A 19,042-nucleotide genomic window follows, 5' to 3' on the forward strand; every position below is an offset into this window, starting at 1 on the left:
ACAAAAGATAAGACTAATTGTAAACAAAAGTATGACGCATATTGTAAACAAAATGTAAGATCATCCTTGTAAACGAAAGATAAGACAATCAAAAAGGTAAGCCAGTCGGATTATTTGATTAGATGTGAGGCAATTCCTCATTATAGATGAAAATGGTATCGATACAGTTATTAAAAAGTACTCCTGGCATTAAAATAATGTAATTTGTAATGGAATTGGGATCCTATTTTTCTTGCAGAATTATAGACTGCGTAAGGGAAACAATCAGTGAACAAGAGGAAGAGTTACTTCCCTTGATTTCTGTTATTTACAAAGAAAAGACGGATGGAAACCAAGAAGGTAGAATAATTATGGTCTTGTTCAACCATTATTGTGTCTAACTTATGGTAATATGTAATAATTATGGTCTTGTTCAACCATTATTGTGTCTAACTTATTGTAATATGTAATAATTATGGTCTTGTTCAACCATTATTGTGTCTAACTTATTGTGATATGTAATAATTATGGTCTTGTTCAACCATTACTGTGTCTAACTTATTGTAATATGTAATAATTATGGTCTTGTTCAACCATTATTGTGTCTAACTTATTGTAATTATATGTAATAATTATGGTCTTGTTCAACCATTATTGTGTCTAACTTATTGTAATATGTAAATATCCCAAAATCTTACTAAGTTAAAAAAAACCCAATAAAAACATGTTTATGGGCTGAAGAAAAAGATGATATGTAAAACATGACATTGAATGTATTAAAATAAGATTGATATGCAGATTATTAAAGATGATAATTCTGCATTCAATTAATGTTGATTTTAATTATAATTTCACATATTTAGTACGTCACAGAAGACGTTTCAACAAAAAAAGTGATTTTAATTTACCGCTAATTGAGATAGAATGTACAATATTCATGTACATGTGCCTGTAGCTTTCTTTGTGAACTTCCAGCTGACATCCGGATGGAGAAGATAACAGTAAACATCCACATTCCCTACCTCCAGTCCCTGTACCAGTTCTTCATGCAGGCCTTAGAGAAGGACAGCCCCACCACCCCCACCCCCCGGGACAGTACCAGTACTGAGGGAGGGGACGTCATTGATTCCCCTCCCCCCGAGCCCCAGCCCACAGGGGTTTTCACTCTGTATGGGACCATCAAACAGCCTGAGTTCATTCTGCACGGAAGTGCCGGGGTGACGGATGATAGGATACTAGTCCTGGGTGTAAGTCACCCACTCTAAAGCTTGTTCTGGTTTTATCATTGCAAAGTTATAGAACACTTGTACATTATGAAGAAGCCATCTAGAAATTCATTTAATTATTTTTAATATACAGAAAAAATCTTGGTTAATAGATTTGTGTGTCTCAAAGTAACAACTCATTAGATAAACAATTTTCAAATACAAGATCAAATTCAGTATTCTGTTTGAAATTTCTGTCTTTAATCAAACTGATGCAGGATTTAACAGACTCACAATTTTAAACAGGTTTAATGGTTGCAGCTTTATAGACTTAGTTATCTATTGAAATTTGTCAGTTATTGTTACTCTACAGTGCATTTTCATTGTTAAACAAATTGCTATGTAATTAGAGTTGCTACCATTTTGTTATAGGCTGACATAGAATTTAACATGAGGAATGATAGCTTGGAACAAAAGCTGGGGGCAAAGGTCAAGGAGCTAAAGATGTACAGTTCAAGGATGGGGATACGGACGACCTCCAAACAGTGGGTCAGTCACAGATGATTGCTTAATTAATCAATCAAAAGAAATTCATGGAAAATGAACGAAAAATAAAATTTCTATCGAAATTTTTTTGTTTATTTCCAACTTCATGAAATGAAACTTAGATATAATAATCGAATACTCATCATAATAATTAATCATTACAGTGTAGTATAAAGTTTCATTTAATTTGTAGTAAATGTGATTTAACTATTAAACATAATATAACAGTAGAGTCTGATGTGATTATGCAGTTTATTTATGTTACATACCGTAGCCCTGTAGCACCCACAGAACAAAAAAATCATTGATAGCTTTAAGGACTGATTTGATATCACGCTGATCATCATTTCCGTATGACCTTGACCTTCTTTGTCCTACAGGTCATTGAGCCGTGTCAGGTGGAGATGGAGCGCCGCGTCAGCAACAACCACGCCCACCACCAGGTGTTGCTGTCTGACCTTGAGGTATATGTGTCGCCACAGGTCATCCACCTGTGTTATGACGTCTCCAAGATGTTGACGTCAGAAGAGGATTTGCAGGTATAGCAAAGTCTTATTGTAGAGAGACTCCTGAGGGGCAGATCTTTATTTATTATGTCTTGTCAATTTTTCATTTCAATTAAGAACATGAAGCCTTAAGTCAGATGATTTAACAGTTTAACAATGTACATTAACTTGGAAAAAAGGAGGTAGCTACATGTGTTACCATGATCCGACATTCTTGCCAGGTGACCTCTGACCTTCTCTGACCTTCTTTGACCTTTTCCACTATCTCAGACTGTTTGGTTGTTTTACTTTGGTGAGCAGGGAGAAGACAAGGACAAGAAGGAGAAGATAATTCTGACCAATCTGTGGAGCATCCACAAGACCTCCGCCAAGAAGTGGATAGAAAAAATAGGTAACAGCAGAAGAGTTATCCCCCACTCCACCCAACTCCACCCCCTTACTCTCCTAAAAGAAAAGTTATTTGAGAAAGGTTTTAGTTTGTTGTAACATCACTTTCTTGCAAAAAATAGTTTGAAGTTGTAGTATTGATAATTTATGAAGATAACTTGTAAATTTTTTGTTAACATAAAATATCAATTGCTTATACGTGTTTGAACCTGTTTTTATTTTCTCAAAACCTGTGTACAGACCCAGAGAAGCCCACAAACCCGCTTGCCCAGAGGAGAGCTCCGTCGGAGACGCTGGTGGCCACATTGGAGAAGATCAACGTTTATTTCCGAATCCGGAATCTGGATCATCACGTGGATCTACTCCATCTGTTCTGCTCTGTGGAAACCACCATCCAAGACTGGTCCAGACAGGTTTGTTCTGGTTTTATTGAATCACTTCCATTCAGATTCTGATATATATCTATCAATATCTGAACAACTGATTGAGTGACACCAGATATATTGATTTACATATACGAATTCATGAAATTATCATGATATAATTTTTGTTCAGTTGGGGTTTTGTTTGAAATATTTTTGATAAACTTAAGGTATTCAATGTATAATGAAGGGATATTGAACAATTTTGAATCATTTTAAACTAGTTAAATATGTATTGCTAGATTAGCTATGAAAGTGAAATGAACCAAATTCACATGACAGACAACATATAAGGAGCTGGTCATTTTGCACTTTAAATTTTTTTAAAAGAGTTATCTCCCCTTGATGAAAAAAACAAAATTTTAATTTCCTCAAAATATCTGCGGTAAATTATTCATTTTATTTCATATTTAAATAAAGAGAAAGTTTATGCATGTATTAACCAATAGAGTTTTATGAATTTTAGGTTACTTTTGACAATATCTTAATAAAACATACATTGCCCATAGACTTCAATGCAAAATTCAAGGTGTAATTAGTTGGGCCATAATCAACATTTTGAAAATTCCTTTGGTGGAGTATTTTTATTTGATAACACCTTCAAAATGATATCATAATTAAGAATATTGGGCCATTCATTTATAAGGTACAAAATGTGGTCGTTATACATCGAATACCTTAAAACCAATTCAGATTTAAAAATGTTAATTTGTGCTGTAGTTACACATGAAGGCTGATGTTGAGTTGAAGGCGTCATACTTTAATGAGCGACTGAGTGTGTGGGAACCCCTCATAGAGCCCGTGTGTGAGACAGTGGGGGTGTACAGACCCTGGTGGGCCGTCATCAAGGTATTTATGTACAAGTACTTTAAAACTCTATATTGTGTGTTTTATTTCCATAGGTAGAATTTAAACATGTTAAATTGTCTAGATGACGAGAAGTAAAACCAAACTCTTGATTTAAGGAAATTTTAAATTAATAATTGATTTGTATTCTTTTTTTATTCAAGATACAGATTAATTTTGTTAAAATTTGAATTTTAAATGTGACAAATGACTCATTAACACATCTTACATATTAAAGAAATATTAACTGCTCTTGGAAATGCATGACAGTATGTTTCACCTGTAAGTGTAACTCCTATCTTTCAATTAATTTTCAACTTTCAAATATCAGACTTAAAGTTTAAATAAACTGTGTACCAATGATGTAACTAGCAGATTGCAAAACATGCATGTAGTGAAGAGATATGACATTTTTTGGTATGTGGTCATTATTCATTAATTAAGTACAGCTTGACTTAGTTTTAATATCTTGATATTGAACATTAATTTTACATTTGAAATTCAAATTTACAGATTGTGAAAGGTAGAAGCTATCCCATGGCTTTTAACCATGTTCAAGAAAATTTCAACATGGAGGACTGTCTAAGAAACGATGTTCAGCACCTGCTACACAAAAGTCTGAGGCGATCTAGCACCTCAGAATCCGAGACGGACGGGTCCACGGAAATGACTGTCCTACGACCGAAGCTGAACGGCAGGGCGTCTCGTCTGGCCAGTGAGCGCAGTCATGGTGAGTCTGTCAGCCAATGAAGTGGAAGTAATACTGTTTATGGATTATTTCCCTTCTGATTTAAAAACAAATCTAATTTATGAAGTGTTCAGTCAGAATGTACAACTAGTCATAGTATTGAATTATAATAATTCATTTTCTAATCTCTTCTAATTAAGACTAAATCTGAATATAGAATTCTTAAATAAATGTATAATCAGGTTATTGTATGTCTAATGCTTCAATTTAGACAAAACCAAAATTAGAGTTTATATCATATTGATTATATAAAATACACCAATTTTATAGCTAATGAACAATATACACTTGTATTTGCATGGTAGTTTCATGGACTTAAGTTTGAACCAGGTTGACTCTGTATCCCCATCTGCTTAAGTCCATAGAAAGTGCTGCTTTTATTAACATAATAGTAGAATCCCTTAAATCAAATTAAAACTATTTATCATTTATATACATATCAAAGATAAGGATCATCAGGAATTCATGGTGGTAGTGTGCTAGAAAGACATAGCTGCTGTTAAGTGCAATACAAGCATGGCAGAGCAATGGCGCTTTGATGAGACTAAAGCTATCTACAAAATCTTTCAAAGGAAAATATCCTCATTCCTGAGGCAGTTATCTTGAATTTCAAATTGGTTGATATATGACTTTTCAGCATTTTTTAAAGTATATATGCCATAATGCCATTATCATGATAACATGTTGCATTTGTGAATTTTTGTCTTTCTTTTGGTGAAGTAACAGAATGACATAGCTGTGTCTAATGAGTCTGATAGCAGTGACGATGTTACAGTAACTATTTACAATCCAAAATGAGGATTAAGTACTATACATAGTCAGATGTGTTCAGTTATATGTGTTCTTTTCAAAGAAACTACCAAATTGAATAGATAATCAATTTTACAGTCAATAATACATCTTTTGACGAGAGAATTTGCATAACCATGTTAAAACATAGTTTAAGTGTTTTTAAACACATTAATATGTACAATATACTCTACATGTAAGAAGAAAAATTTTAGCAAGTTTTTTGTAAGGGTTTTTCTGAGCTTTACATAGTCATCATTTTCAAAACTGCTTTATCAAGATAGCTTGATATCCATGTAACCGTGTAGGCTAAATGGTGGTATAGTGATTGCAAGGGCAAAGCTTACAAGAAGAATGACTTTATATAAAGAGGGAGCTGTAAAAATTATTCCGTATTAGAAAGATTCAGATTCATGAATTCCCGTACTAGGGACAAAGCTAGTGAGATTGGTTTAATGTATAGAGCGAGTGGTGAAGGTAGCCGCTTGGACTCTGGTAGTCAGATAGTGTCTGGTTTTACAGAATCGCTCAGCCATCAAGCCAGCATACAGGGGGAATCGGACACCGAACCCGACGGACTAATACAGAGCATTACTAACAAACTCGGGGGGATTTTCTCTGATGATGACAGTAGCGAGGACGCGGATATCAGTGACACGGATGATAACGATGAACTGTTTGATCCCTCCCTGGATAAACCCGTGTTTCTAACCCCTAAGGGACCCATGCAAGCTGGCAGGGGTAAAGCCATTGGTGTTTTCAGAAGAATGCTTATGCATGCATGTTGTCCACCTTCCTTTAACTAGCTTTGCTTTGTTTTATGCACTGATGGGATGTTTTTATTTTAAAGCAGATTAAGCCTTGATTAGAATTTTTTGTTTTCATTCTAACTGACTCATTATTTTGTTGGCTTCACCAGGAATGGTTAATATATGAATATATAAGACAATCCTTTCTGTTTTTTCTAGGAATAACAGGATGGAAATATTGGGTCTTTGTTTTTAGCATGAATGTTGCATTATGATGCTAGAGTTGTATTGTTTTTATTCTCTTTCACATTGTTCATGAGTTTGAATTTTCCTTTCATTTTATCCTTGGTGTACCTTTTGTTGTTTTCAGACAGAAGAGTTACTTCCTGTCCTTTGTGCTCTTGCTTCACTCCTCACAGCGAAGGTCATTTCTTCTTCATTTCATCTGGTTTTATGTCTTATTTTCATGTCATCATCATTAAGACTTAGTAATATTTTAAATTCTAAAGTTTAATTGATCAAGCTCTTTAAAAGAAAAGTCTGACAAAATCCTGTAAACTACATGTAGAAGTTATAGAGCCTCTGACGAGTGTGAGAAGGAGGCAGAGTTTAAGTTATCAGTTCTATAAATTAACATTTCAAATCATCTTTACATTCAATCTGATGATAAACACAATTAGTTTAATTGTTATTAATACATATGCGTGTGTATTCAGAAAAATAAGTATAGTGTATGTACTTTCAACTGAATGAACAAAAAATAATGTATATATCATATTATGATATTACTCAATTTGAATTTTTTATGATGATATATAGCATTCATTTGCCTGTTTGTATTAGAATTCAATATTATTTTATAAAGTATTAGAATTTGCACTTATTCTTAAACACTTAATGCATTAGAATAAATTGAATGTAAAAATAAGCCTTCAGCTAAACAAAATTTACATTCGAATATCTTAAACTAAATTGATGAAATCTTGTACAACATAGAGAATGATGTTTAATTTCAAAATAAAATTTTGTGTAATTCTACCAGCTTTTCAATTTAGAGTGAAATTTTACTTTAAAAAAAAACTGATCAGTTGAAAGGCCGATATTTTGATGCTGACACAGTACACTGGTTTTGTAGACCAGGATGAGGTGGATGCCCCATTGCTTGTGTCTGAACAGGACACCATAGAGGAGGCGGAGCCGGGTGAGGATGTCCCCCAGTCCTACTACTTCATCATGGCCTCCCAGGACCAGCTACTGCTCAACGTGACCCCACGGGCCATAAATGTACTCACCGACATCAACAAGGCAAGTGTACTAATTCCAAGTCTTGTATCATTTTAATTACAGTAATATTAATGGCCAGCCATATTTACATAATCCGTTGGATAATTTTAAGTCAGCAGAAATGATGTTCAGTGCAAATCTATAGAAATCTACATATTTAAAATTATGATTAATTGTGAATTGTCTTGGAACCCATTATTTTGTGAATTAGTATGCATTATTAAGTATATTAACCCTTTCTGTGTGGACAGGCAATGACTAAGCCGGAGTCTCTAGAGATGGATACGCTGAATCTACCAGCACTGCAGATCTTCAACAAGGTCAATATCAACAATAATTATTTATAATTAATATGTAAATTTTGTCTGTTACTCTTATAGCTATTTTAATATTTTTTAACTGCTCTAAAGTCATTGTCATCTCTTGTGCCAAAATTACAACTCTTTTATTACAAGAGTTATTTTCCTATTCATAGCTTTAGACTAAATTTTTTTGATCGGGTAAAAAAATCACAGACTGTTATTTGAATTTTCATGACCAAAAAGAATTTAACACAACTTACTAGCCTACTGAAATATTGCAACATTTTTCCATTCACTAAGTAAAGATCTTCCTCATGAAAAGTTCAAACTGTTGCAATTTATACATTCACAACAAAAACATGTCAAGGTTTTGCAATTAGGATTTATCCTGAAACTTAGTTCTCAATGACTATACGAAATCATATACTGTTTACATTTTGTAGAAAAGAAGCCATGGGATTGTAATAAGTTGTTTTTTTAATCATCATTGACTGTATAATCTATGTAAGAGTGCACTTGTAAATAACCTTTAATTTTCTCCTCTTTTTAGCTTGGTGTCAATGCTTCTGTAACTCTCCATCCTGATATCAAGGTAGGTAACTCTCCATCCTGATGTCAAGGTAGGTAACTCTCCATCCTGATGTCAAGCTAGGATTACTCCCCATCCTGATATGAAGGTAGGTAGCTCTCCATCCTGATATGAAGGTAGGTAACTCTCCATCCTGATATCAAGGTAGGTAACTCCCCATCCTGATATCAAGGTAGGCAACTCTCCATCTTGATATGAAGGTAGGTAGCTCTCCATCTTGATATCAAGGTAGGCAACTCTCCATCCTGATATCAAGGTAGGTAACTCTCCATCCTGATATCAAGGTAGGTAGGTCTCCATCTCGATATCAAGGAAGGTAGCTCTCAATCCTGATATGAAGGTAGGTAGCTCTCCATCCTGATATGAAGGTAGGTAACTCTCCATCCTGATATGAAGGTAGGTAACTCCCCATCCTGATATCAAGGAAGGCAACTCTCCATCCTGATATGAAGGTAGGTAGGTCTCCATCCTGATATCAAGGTAGGTAACTCTCCATCCTGATATCGAGGGAGATAACTCTCTATCCTGATATCAAGGGAGATAACTCTCTATCCTGATGTTAATGTGGGTCTGGTTTGCTATTTAGCCCATATCAATGTAAGTCATCAATTAGCAAAACAAATTTTGATAAATCTATTGAAATACAGGTTCATGAGGAAAACATTGGAGGATGTAAGCTATACAAAGATGGGGAGAGTCCTCAGCCATGCGACTTTGACACGGTCGATTCTAGTGAGGTCAATGTGAAAAGGTCAGTGTTAACGACATTTATGTCAATCTTCACATTATTTCATTTACTAAGGAAGGAAAAAATCCTACTTTCATTATTGAGTATGTTACATGGTCTCTAGACAGAATGCTTTATCATTACTGACTTTAATTAGTAAATTTGATGATGTTGGAAATTATGATGAGTATAATTAACATCATTTTGTGCTGACAGTGAGACGGATGAAGCGGATGGCTTGATTTCCAGCATTCTGGGTCGGGTGGGCCACATGGCAGTGTCTGCGGGGGCATATGTGTTTGACAATGATGAGGATTACCTTTCTGGTCAGCAACTCAGCCTCAACAGGTTCAGACTCCATGTAAGTATTGTCAACTCGAGCACAAGTTGTAAGACAAATTGATGAAATCGCAAACAAATAAGTCTGATCAATTCAAGCACAAGTTGTAAGAGAAATATACACAATGGCAAACAAATAAGTCTGATCAACTCAAGCTCAAGTTGAAATCACAATTTATATATGTACATGTAAGTCTGATCAAGTTAAGTTGCAAGTCAGTGCAATTTCATGTTATATATTGTTACTTACCTTTGTCATCTCATTTGTATGCCAGAACAGACAATACTGTTTATCTGAAGCTTAATAGGTTAATGTAAGTTTGAAACTACAGTGTACGCGTGGATCATAATTATAATAATTTTATAAATTAATGAATATGATAGGTGTATATGAACTTTGTCTCTTCAGGTGGATGGCTTCCACCTCTCCTCGACAGTTTCTCACAGAAGAGCCTGTCGACAGCTGATGCCTCTGCTCCCACACAAGGTGAGGCTGATAATCAAATGTGTCACAAATCATTCAAGTCATCACAGCTTACTTTTCATCAGGAGATGAGGTCAAATTCATTCAGTTCATCTCACATTCTGTCAGTTCGTCATATCTTACTGCTCATCCAATGTGTCAAATTCATTATTTAATTATTCATCATGACTTCCAATCAAAGAACTATATATGATATGAGTTAAATTTGGCCCCCATAATTCGCCATTTTTTAAAGTGTTTCGGGTACAATAAAATGTTATGTTATATTTTAGAAGAGTTGATATAAAATATATTTTTCACCTATTTATTTGTTTTATTTGCACTCACTGTCAGTATATGACGTCAGAAGTGACGCTATTTCTATAATTCAATCAAAATCAGCCAAAAATTTACATTTTTCATATGGTTTTATGAATGGGAAATATACAGCGCATGCTTAAACAAGGAAACTTTTTTTGTTACTTATTAGCCTTGGCTAGATACATCTCTGATTAAAATATTTTGTTTGTTCAAGCATGCGCTCTATATTTTCTGAAAGAAAAATTGCTTGAAAACAAGCTGTTATGTGCTAAAAATGCGAAAATGGCGGGAAAAGGTGGTCTTTATGATGTCATATTTCTAAATTGTGGGCAGTTGTATCAAAATGAACATTATGTAAACACATCACATACATATCTGTACAAAAAAAACAAAGAATTACAGTAAAATGATGATGTTCATTTTAGGGTGCCATTTTAGGCCCATATTATATATAGTCCCTTGTCAATTTAAATCTGTCAATTCATCATGATCAAATGCCTCAAAATCAGAATCAGTCAATCCATCATTGTCAGTTCATTTCATCACATTGTTCGTTGTTCGTATTCTTCTATCATAATATGAAGCTTTTACTAGATGTTCTTTTGTTTCATAACAGCCAGAGGATGGTACAGAAGTCAAACAACTGGTAATGAACACTTTGATTTAATTACTGCATTGCTTTGTGGGTTTGTGTACATATTATGTAACTATGTTCATGCATGAAATATGTACAATCCAACATTTTGATTCATTTTGGTTCAGATTAATTGAAAAAACAATTCCCCAAACAGTGATTTGATTTACATGTACACTGTACAGTAAATCAGCCACTGGAAGGTATAAATATTACAGACATTTGCTATAACTACAAAAGACTTTAAACATGATGTGTAAAGTTCTTGGATGTATTCAGTATGATATTCAAAACTCCATCTTTAGAATTAGTTTAAATATACTTTATGAAATTATTTGCGTGCGAGAAATTTTCGCAAGGTTTGCAAGAGCCTCATTATCGCAAATCTTTCTCACAGCAAACCAGTCTTCGCAGTTGATGTTTTTGGTGTATTATTAGCTCACCTGAGCTGAAAGCTCAAGTGAGCTATTCTGATCACATTTTGTCTGTCGTCCGTCTGTCTGTCTGTCCGTCTGTCTGTCTGTCCGTCTGTCTGTCTGTCCGTAAACTTTTCACATTTTCAACATCTTCTCAAGAACTACTGGGCCAATTTCAACCAAACTTGGCACAAATCATCCTTAGGCAAAGGGGATTCAAAGTTGTGAAAATTAAGGGTCACACTCGTTTTCAAGGGGAGATAATTAGAAATTAATTAAAAATTTCGAGAAATTTTCAAAAATCTTCTTCTCAAGAACCAGAAAGCCAGGAAAGCTGAAACTTGTGTGGAAGCATCCTCAGGTAGTGTAGATTCAAAGTTGTGAAATTCATGACCCCCGGGGGTAGGGTGGGGCCACAATGGGGGGGTCAAAGTTTTACATAGGAATATATAGAGTAAATCTTTAAAAATCTTCTTCTCAGAAACTAATCAGCCAGGAAAGCTGAAACTTGTGTGGAAGCATCCTCAGGTAGTGTAGATTCAAAGTTGTGAAAATCATGACCCCCTGGGGTTGGGTGGGGCCACAATGGGGTGGTCGAAGTTTTACATAGGAATATATAGAGTAAATCTTTAAAAATCTTCTTCTCAGAAACTAATCAGCCAGGAAAGCTGACACTTGTGTGGAAGCATCCTCAGGTAGTGTAGATTCAAAGTTGTGAAAATCATGACCCCCAGGGATTGGGTGGGGCCACAATGGGGGGTCGAAGTTTTACATAGGAATATATAGAGTAAATCTTTAAAAATCTTCTTCTCAGAAACTAATCAGCCAGGAAAGCTGAAACTTGTGTGGAAGTATCCTCAGGTAGTGTAGATTCAAAGTTGTGAAAATCATGACCCCCTGGGGTTGGGTGGGGCCACAATGGGGTGGTCGAAGTTTGACATAGGAATATATAGAGTAAATCTTTAAAAATCTTCTTCTCAGAAACTAATCAGCCAGGAAAGCTGACACTTGTGTGGAAGCATCCTCAGATAGTGTAGATTCAAAGTTGTGAAAATCATGACCCCCAGGGGTAGGGTGGGGCCACAATGGGGGGTCGAAGTTTTACATAGGAATATATAGAGTAAATCTTTAAAAATCTTCTTCTCAGAAACTAATCAGCCAGGAAAGCTGAAACTTGTTTGGAAGTATCCTCAGGTAGTGTAGATTCAAAGTTGTGAAAATCATGACCCCCTGGGGTTGGGTGGGGCCACAATGGGGTGGTCGAAGTTTGACATAGGAATATATAGAGTAAATCTTTAAAAATCTTCTTCTCAGAAACTAATCAGCCAGGAAAGCTGACACTTGTGTGGAAGCATCCTCAGATAGTGTAGATTCAAAGTTGTGAAAATCATGACCCCCAGGGGTAGGGTGGGGCCACAATGGGGATCGAAGTTTTACATAGGAATTTATATATAGAGTAAATCTTTAAAATCTTCTTCTCAGAAACTAATCAGCCAGGAAAGCTGACACTTGTGCGGAAGCATCCTCAGGTAGTGCAGATTCAAAGTTGTGTAAATCATGATCCCTGGGGGTAGGGTGGGGCACAATGGAGGGTCGAAGTTTTACATAGGAATATATAGAGTAAATCTTTAAAATTCTTCTTCTCAGAAACTAATCAGCCAGGAAAGCTGAAACTTGTGTGGAAGTATCCTCAGGCAGTGTAGATTCAAAGTTGTGAAAATCATGATCCCTGGGGGTAGGGTGGGGCCACAATGGGGGGGGGGTGTTAAAGTTTTTTACATTGGAATATATAGTAAATCTTTAAAAATCTTCTTCTCAGAAACTAATCAGCCAGGAAAGCTGACACTTGTTTGGAAGCATCCTCAGGTAGTGTAGATTCAAAGTTGTGAAAATCATGACCCCCAGGGGTAGGGTGGGGCCACAATGGGGGGGTTGAAGTTTTACATAGGAATATATAGAGTAAATCTTTGAAAATCTTCTTCTCAGAAACTAATCAGCCAGGAAAACTGACACTTGTGTGGAAGCATCCTCAGGTAGTGTAGATTCAAAGTTGTGAAAATCATGACCCCCAGGGGTAGGGTGGGGCCACAATGGGGGGTCGAAGTTTTACATAGGAATATATAGAGTAAATCTTTAAAAATCTTCTTCTCAGAAACTAATCAGCCAGGAAAGCTGACACTTGTGTGGAAGCATCCTCAGATAGTGTAGATTCAAAGTTGTGAAAATCATGATCCCTGAGGGTAGGGTGCCGCACAATGGGGGGTCGAAGTTTTACATAGGAATTTATAGAGTAAATATTTAAACATCTTCTCAGAAACTAATCTTCCAGGAAAGCTGAAACTTGTGTGGAAGTATCCTTAGGTAGTGTAGATTCACAGTTGTGAAAACATGATCCCTGGGGGTAGGGTGAGGCCACATTTTGGGGGGGGGGGGTGGGGGGTTGTTAAAGTTTTACATAGGAATATATAGAGTAAATCTTTTAAAATCTTCTTCTCAGAAACTAATCTTCCAGGAAAGCTGAAACTTGTGTGGAAGTATCCTTAGGTAGTGTAGATTCACAGTTGTGAAAACATGATCCCTGGGGGTAGGGTGAGGCCACATTTTGGGGGGGTGGGGGGTTGTTAAAGTTTTACATAGGAATATATAGAGTAAATCTTTTAAAATCTTCTTCTCAGAAACTAATCAGCCAGATGATTCTTTATAATTGTTAAGACTTTGGCTCCAGGACAATTCTTCGGCCTCACAAGAAGGTTTAGAGATTGATGTAGCTTAATATCCCATATATAAACAATTGTAAAGGATCTTTTTGAGGACTGCAATACTCAACATGTGATATGACTATAAAATCATCCTGTTAGAAAAGGGACTAATGATTATAAACATAAGAATATCCAGCGGGAAAAATTGATTTATTTATACAGGATCTACATGTATTATTGTACATTGTCCAGATTGTTTGTATTATGACTTCATTAAGCTGATTTTATCATACCTATTGTTCCTCAGGTGAGCGATGTGGCCCATGGGCCTCTTGTTTTTAAAATCTTAAGCTTTATTGCAAAAATGAGTGAATTTTAATTGCAAAATAAAGTTGTTACAAATACTGTAAAAACAGTATTTGGAACACATATTTAGCATTACATGGATGGAAAAATGAAATCGTCTTGTCAAGTCAATGAGGTAGCTTAATTGCAGATATTAAGTGGCCTTGTGTAAAGGGTGTATTATCCATCACTTTCCATCAGTATACCTGCTAGTGTGATAAAACCATACCTGATCCGTCTGTTTATAAAAGGATATTATGCATCATTATAATCACTGTTGTTTGTAAATCATAATCATTGATGATGTAGAGAGATGCATGGACAAGCATGGTTAGAACAGATCTTTTCAGTGACTTTGGTCTATTTTGTAGATCTATGGCTGCAATAATCAAATGATGAGGTTTGGCTTTATTTCAGAACAAGACAAAGTACTGGTACCTGCTGGACATTGATGTATGGCATGGAAGGAAGGTCATAAATTTCCTGTCACCCCTTCAGGTCAGTGAGAAAGGAGTGAAGGGGTAGAAAGTTGTAATAGACAACAAATTCAAATATTCTCACTTAAAACATAATTGAATCGATTAAAAAACACAGTCCATCTATGTTTAACAGATCAAGAACAACTTGGGATGGTCTATGGACGTTTTCTGTAAGACCAAGGACTTGAAGGTTTACCAGACCGTGGAGAGTGACACAGAAGAGTTCGTTAAGCTGGTTACCTTGGCAACAGGAGATGTGTACGATGTTCCACTATTCGTAGCCTTCCACCTTCCTCTGTTCATGGCTCCCTCTGACAGCAGGTACATGGAGTGTCTGGAATTTTGAAGTTTTGTTTCTATTCTTCAACTGAATGTTTTTGTCATGCAAGGAAGAACAATAAATGTATTTTCATGTAAAATTGTGGGTTAGACGCAAAATTATATGGCCATTCAGAGCTGAAACATGAAAAAGTCACTTTAGGCTAAAACAATTAATATTTGTTTTATTCTCAAGCTGATTAATTTTAGTGCCATTTTTCAAGTTAAAGTAATTAAAGGAACATTGAATTATTCCCCCTTTGCAAATTTTTCAATAAAGATGAAAAGAAATACCTGTTTGCAACAATATTTTTTTCGCCTTAGAAACTTAAGACCTTTATTTAATCATATGTGGATTATTTAAATAATTTTTTTTTCTGAGTTAGTGTAAAATTTGAGATTTGCCTGCTCAGTTTTAGATATTCTTTACAATATGATATTACAGTTACAAGATGACCAGTGACGGGATTTGGTGGAAGGACTTCCAGGGTCGGGACAAATCCAAGGTCTTCAGCTGTCCTCTAGCAGAGGCTGACACTGAGCCTTTCTATTTCATGGTGAGAGGACAATTGTTGTTTATAAAATAAACATATTCTGCACATTGAAATGAAAAAAGAAAAAATAGGGTTAAATATGATATGAACTGTTGTACATGTGTATTCACAACCAGTGGTTTTTGATAAATCATTTAGATAATTTTAAATACTATACACTCGGATAATTTATTCTTCTTGTAAATTATTATAATACAAATAGCAGCACGGTGAAATGTCTTTTATTGAACTAAAGCAATCAAGATGAAAAAAGCTATAGTAACTGTTATATACTTTGAATAATTAAGTTTTTTTCACATATTAATCTTTAAAATCATTTTCTACTTGAAGGTCATTTGGGCAGAGGGCAGTAAACTGGTCCCCCCACAAGCTGTACCTGCAGGGGTCCCCTACTACCAGCTAACTCTCAGTCCCCCGGTCATCCTTCATAATTACCTCCCCTACAACATACAATATTCCCTGGAGGTAAGTTGTCTCACCTTGTAACAGTATAGATGGAGCTAATGCATTGACATATTTAAACTGAAAGCAGCAGGATCTATTATGCATGTAATTACTAAATGCAACAGAAATAATAAGTTGTACATTACATTGATATCATACATGATTTATTATGATTTAAGATATTATCAGGAATTTTATTGCTTTCAATACAATCATGTTAATAACCTTTGGTGGTAAAAAATAGGGACTTTGAGATCGATTTAAACCCCAAAAAGAGGTAGCATTGCACACTATACATGTATTTGTTTTCACTTTTTTATGTATATACAGTCTCTAATGACAACTTATTTAGGATACACAAATTAATTGATTAGACAAAAACAATATTAACACATGCTAAGGAAAATTTGTTTAATGATCCTGTAGAGTATGTGCACATAGCATGTAGTTGCTTAACTATTAAGCTTGTTGGAAAAGTGATCTATTTTGCATACTAGCTAGATTGGAGGAAACAAACTTCTGCATCATTGTAATGGTTTTATTGTCATGTTTTAATTCCTGATTATTCAAAAAAGTGAATAATGACTTCAGAATCTTGTCATAAACTAAAAGACTTAAAAAGTCAAATAATCTAGAGTCTCAGAATATTCTGAGACTCTAGATTTGATACAAAACAGTGGAGTACTTAGGTACTCACATTTCTAACATCAGTCTAGCCAATAGACTTTCACTGAAAAATTTGTAAAGATGTTGAAAATTTATTTGGAGTGCAGATTTAGTGTCATTTTAGTTTATTTTATGAAATATGAGTTGAATAAATAAGTACAGATTCATATTTTCTTCATAATATAATATATGCTAATTTTCTATTGATACAGTTTTATTTTGTTTGCACTTGTTTTCAGAAATCTGTAAGTATGGTTTAATGTTTAGAGGAGTGAATGTAGGCCATACATTTCCCTGTGCTTATTTTAATGGCTTTTATAGACACTACATAGTCATTTTTAGACATAGAAGGATTGAGTCAGAAAACTTGTGTATCAATCATTCTATTGCATTAATCCTAAGTATCTCTAGGAATTATCTAAGTATCTCTAGGAATTATTTTGGATTCAGTTCAATGAATGAGCATGTATAGTTCTTTTTTTTTGGTTGTTTTTTTTATACCAACACATATTTTCTTGGTAGAGGTATCTAGATTTTGCCAACTGATTTAACGTTAATTATTACAAAGTTTGTGAATTATAGGTAAAAACAAAGTAGACTTAATATAATTTCATTTTGTATAATTTTAGTTGATCTTTTGTTGAGAAGTAACAATTTAGAAAGTATCAATTTGAATGTAATTTAACTGTCAGTGACCAGTAAATAATAAGTACTCCCTTCTCCTCGCCACATAATTATTCACTCAGTACCAGTTGTCTTTATGAAATTATATTCACGCTTAATCAATAAATTGTCAGGTTGACACATATACTTGTATTAACAATCATCACGTATTGGTATGGCTTATGTGTACATTGAGCACTTTTATTAACTCAGAGTCTGCTGTCCTGCAATGAAAAAAGGTGTATGTGATAAAAAATGTTCTGTTCATGAGGAAAACAACTTTAGGAGCCACATTTTGAAAGGTTACGATGGCTGATCATTTATAAAGGTCACTTTATGGGCATTTTTTGGCCTTAAGGTCTTAAAACATAATTAGTAATGGTAATTGGTGCATCTTAGGGTAATGGTTTGTCTTGTCAGGCATGATGCATCAAAATATCATCAAAGCTATCAATACAGTCCCTGAAACATTCTACATATACTTTCCCATCTTTCCGTGTGTTCACAGTGATTTCACTTGCGCTCTACGCTCCTCTCCATTCACGTCCACCATTCACAAAGCGCTCACCATGCGTTTACAAAGCATTCACCTTTTTGTTCACTGTTCATTCAGAGTTCACTTATTGTTCAGTCAGATATCATATTTAGGCTGATAGCAATACATACATAAAGTTTATCTATTTTTTCTTGATTACCAACAAAAAATAATGTAAGGATAACTCCCTAGGCACTCTGAATAAATTATTTATCTTGTGTTCACTCATTGTTCACTTTTCATAAGCGCTCACCCAAGTTCGTTCAGAGTGCACTCACCGTTCACTAACTGTTCAAGTGGGAAAGTAGAACTTTTTCAGGGACTGTACATGTGAAACTATACATGCCTTTATAATTATGAAGTGTTTTTTATATGCCCATTTGATGTTCCTCATAAAACATGTCTTCCAGAAGGAATGTAAAGTGTTTTTGCTGATTTGGAACTAAGTGAATAAAAACATTTTATAGGTTATTTTGCCATTTGCCATTTTTACACAGGGAACAAGATCTGCCTTTGTGATGTTAAAGATGGGAGACTCCTGTCACCTCAACAATGTCAACCTGAAAGACAGCTACAAGCTACACCTCCAGGTACACTACTGAACATTCAATTAAATCTCTCTCTACCTATGTCTGAGTCCTCTTTCTCTCTTCTTAAACCCTCCCTTTCCCCCTTTTATAAACTAGCACCTCCACCTTCTCTCTCTCTTTCTCTCTGACTAAACATTGCTCAATAATATTGATCGTTTTGATATCTTTGACCTTGGCTGACCTCAGCCTTGACCTGACCTTGTTCTGTATTACAGTTACAGGATTACCAGGGTGTGGACTGGACCGGGGTCTATGAGATCATACAGAGTCTGGAGGAGTTCAAGGCTGTTTCCATGTCACCCTATGACTTTGGATTTGAAGGGAGCAACAATAAGCATTTGACCTTGACAGTTCATGCGACCCAGCAGCCCACTGTTGACCTTTATGTGTACAGTCCCTATTGGCTGATCAACAAAACAGATCTGGACATTCAAGTCAAGGTGAGGGAATTTAGTGAAGATTTATAGAATTATGATCAGAGATATGCATGTATCAAA

At 35.1% G+C, this 19,042-nt stretch overlaps 1 protein-coding gene across 8 annotated transcripts in view; it reads left to right on the forward strand.

Annotated features, from left to right (window-relative positions):
- Window positions 1-19,042, forward strand: part of LOC128183067 (intermembrane lipid transfer protein VPS13A-like) — a 70,639-nt gene that overhangs the window by 28,740 nt on the left and 22,857 nt on the right. For 3 of the 8 annotated variants that reach the window (XM_052851913.1, XM_052851912.1, XM_052851916.1), the window contains exons 40-62: window positions 239-339; window positions 955-1,226; window positions 1,617-1,733; window positions 2,111-2,269; window positions 2,537-2,627; window positions 2,864-3,036; window positions 3,766-3,894; window positions 4,405-4,621; window positions 5,951-6,169; window positions 6,548-6,601; window positions 7,313-7,482; window positions 7,713-7,781; window positions 8,314-8,355; window positions 9,000-9,103; window positions 9,296-9,440; window positions 9,828-9,905; window positions 10,819-10,848; window positions 14,714-14,794; window positions 14,909-15,096; window positions 15,539-15,650; window positions 15,978-16,112; window positions 18,453-18,545; window positions 18,761-18,985. In XM_052851913.1, coding sequence (XP_052707873.1) covers window positions 239-339; window positions 955-1,226; window positions 1,617-1,733; window positions 2,111-2,269; window positions 2,537-2,627; window positions 2,864-3,036; window positions 3,766-3,894; window positions 4,405-4,621; window positions 5,951-6,169; window positions 6,548-6,601; window positions 7,313-7,482; window positions 7,713-7,781; window positions 8,314-8,355; window positions 9,000-9,103; window positions 9,296-9,440; window positions 9,828-9,905; window positions 10,819-10,848; window positions 14,714-14,794; window positions 14,909-15,096; window positions 15,539-15,650; window positions 15,978-16,112; window positions 18,453-18,545; window positions 18,761-18,985 — 3,004 coding nt within the window. The remainder of the gene's footprint in view (window positions 1-238; window positions 340-954; window positions 1,227-1,616; window positions 1,734-2,110; window positions 2,270-2,536; window positions 2,628-2,863; window positions 3,037-3,765; window positions 3,895-4,404; window positions 4,622-5,950; window positions 6,170-6,547; window positions 6,602-7,312; window positions 7,483-7,712; window positions 7,782-8,313; window positions 8,356-8,999; window positions 9,104-9,295; window positions 9,441-9,827; window positions 9,906-10,818; window positions 10,849-14,713; window positions 14,795-14,908; window positions 15,097-15,538; window positions 15,651-15,977; window positions 16,113-18,452; window positions 18,546-18,760; window positions 18,986-19,042) is intronic. The other 5 variants (XM_052851915.1, XM_052851917.1, XM_052851918.1 and 2 more) reach the window with 5 other exon arrangements.

This window comes from Crassostrea angulata, chromosome 5 (genome assembly GCF_025612915.1).
Source record: "Crassostrea angulata isolate pt1a10 chromosome 5, ASM2561291v2, whole genome shotgun sequence".
NCBI lineage: Eukaryota > Metazoa > Mollusca > Bivalvia > Ostreida > Ostreidae > Magallana > Magallana angulata.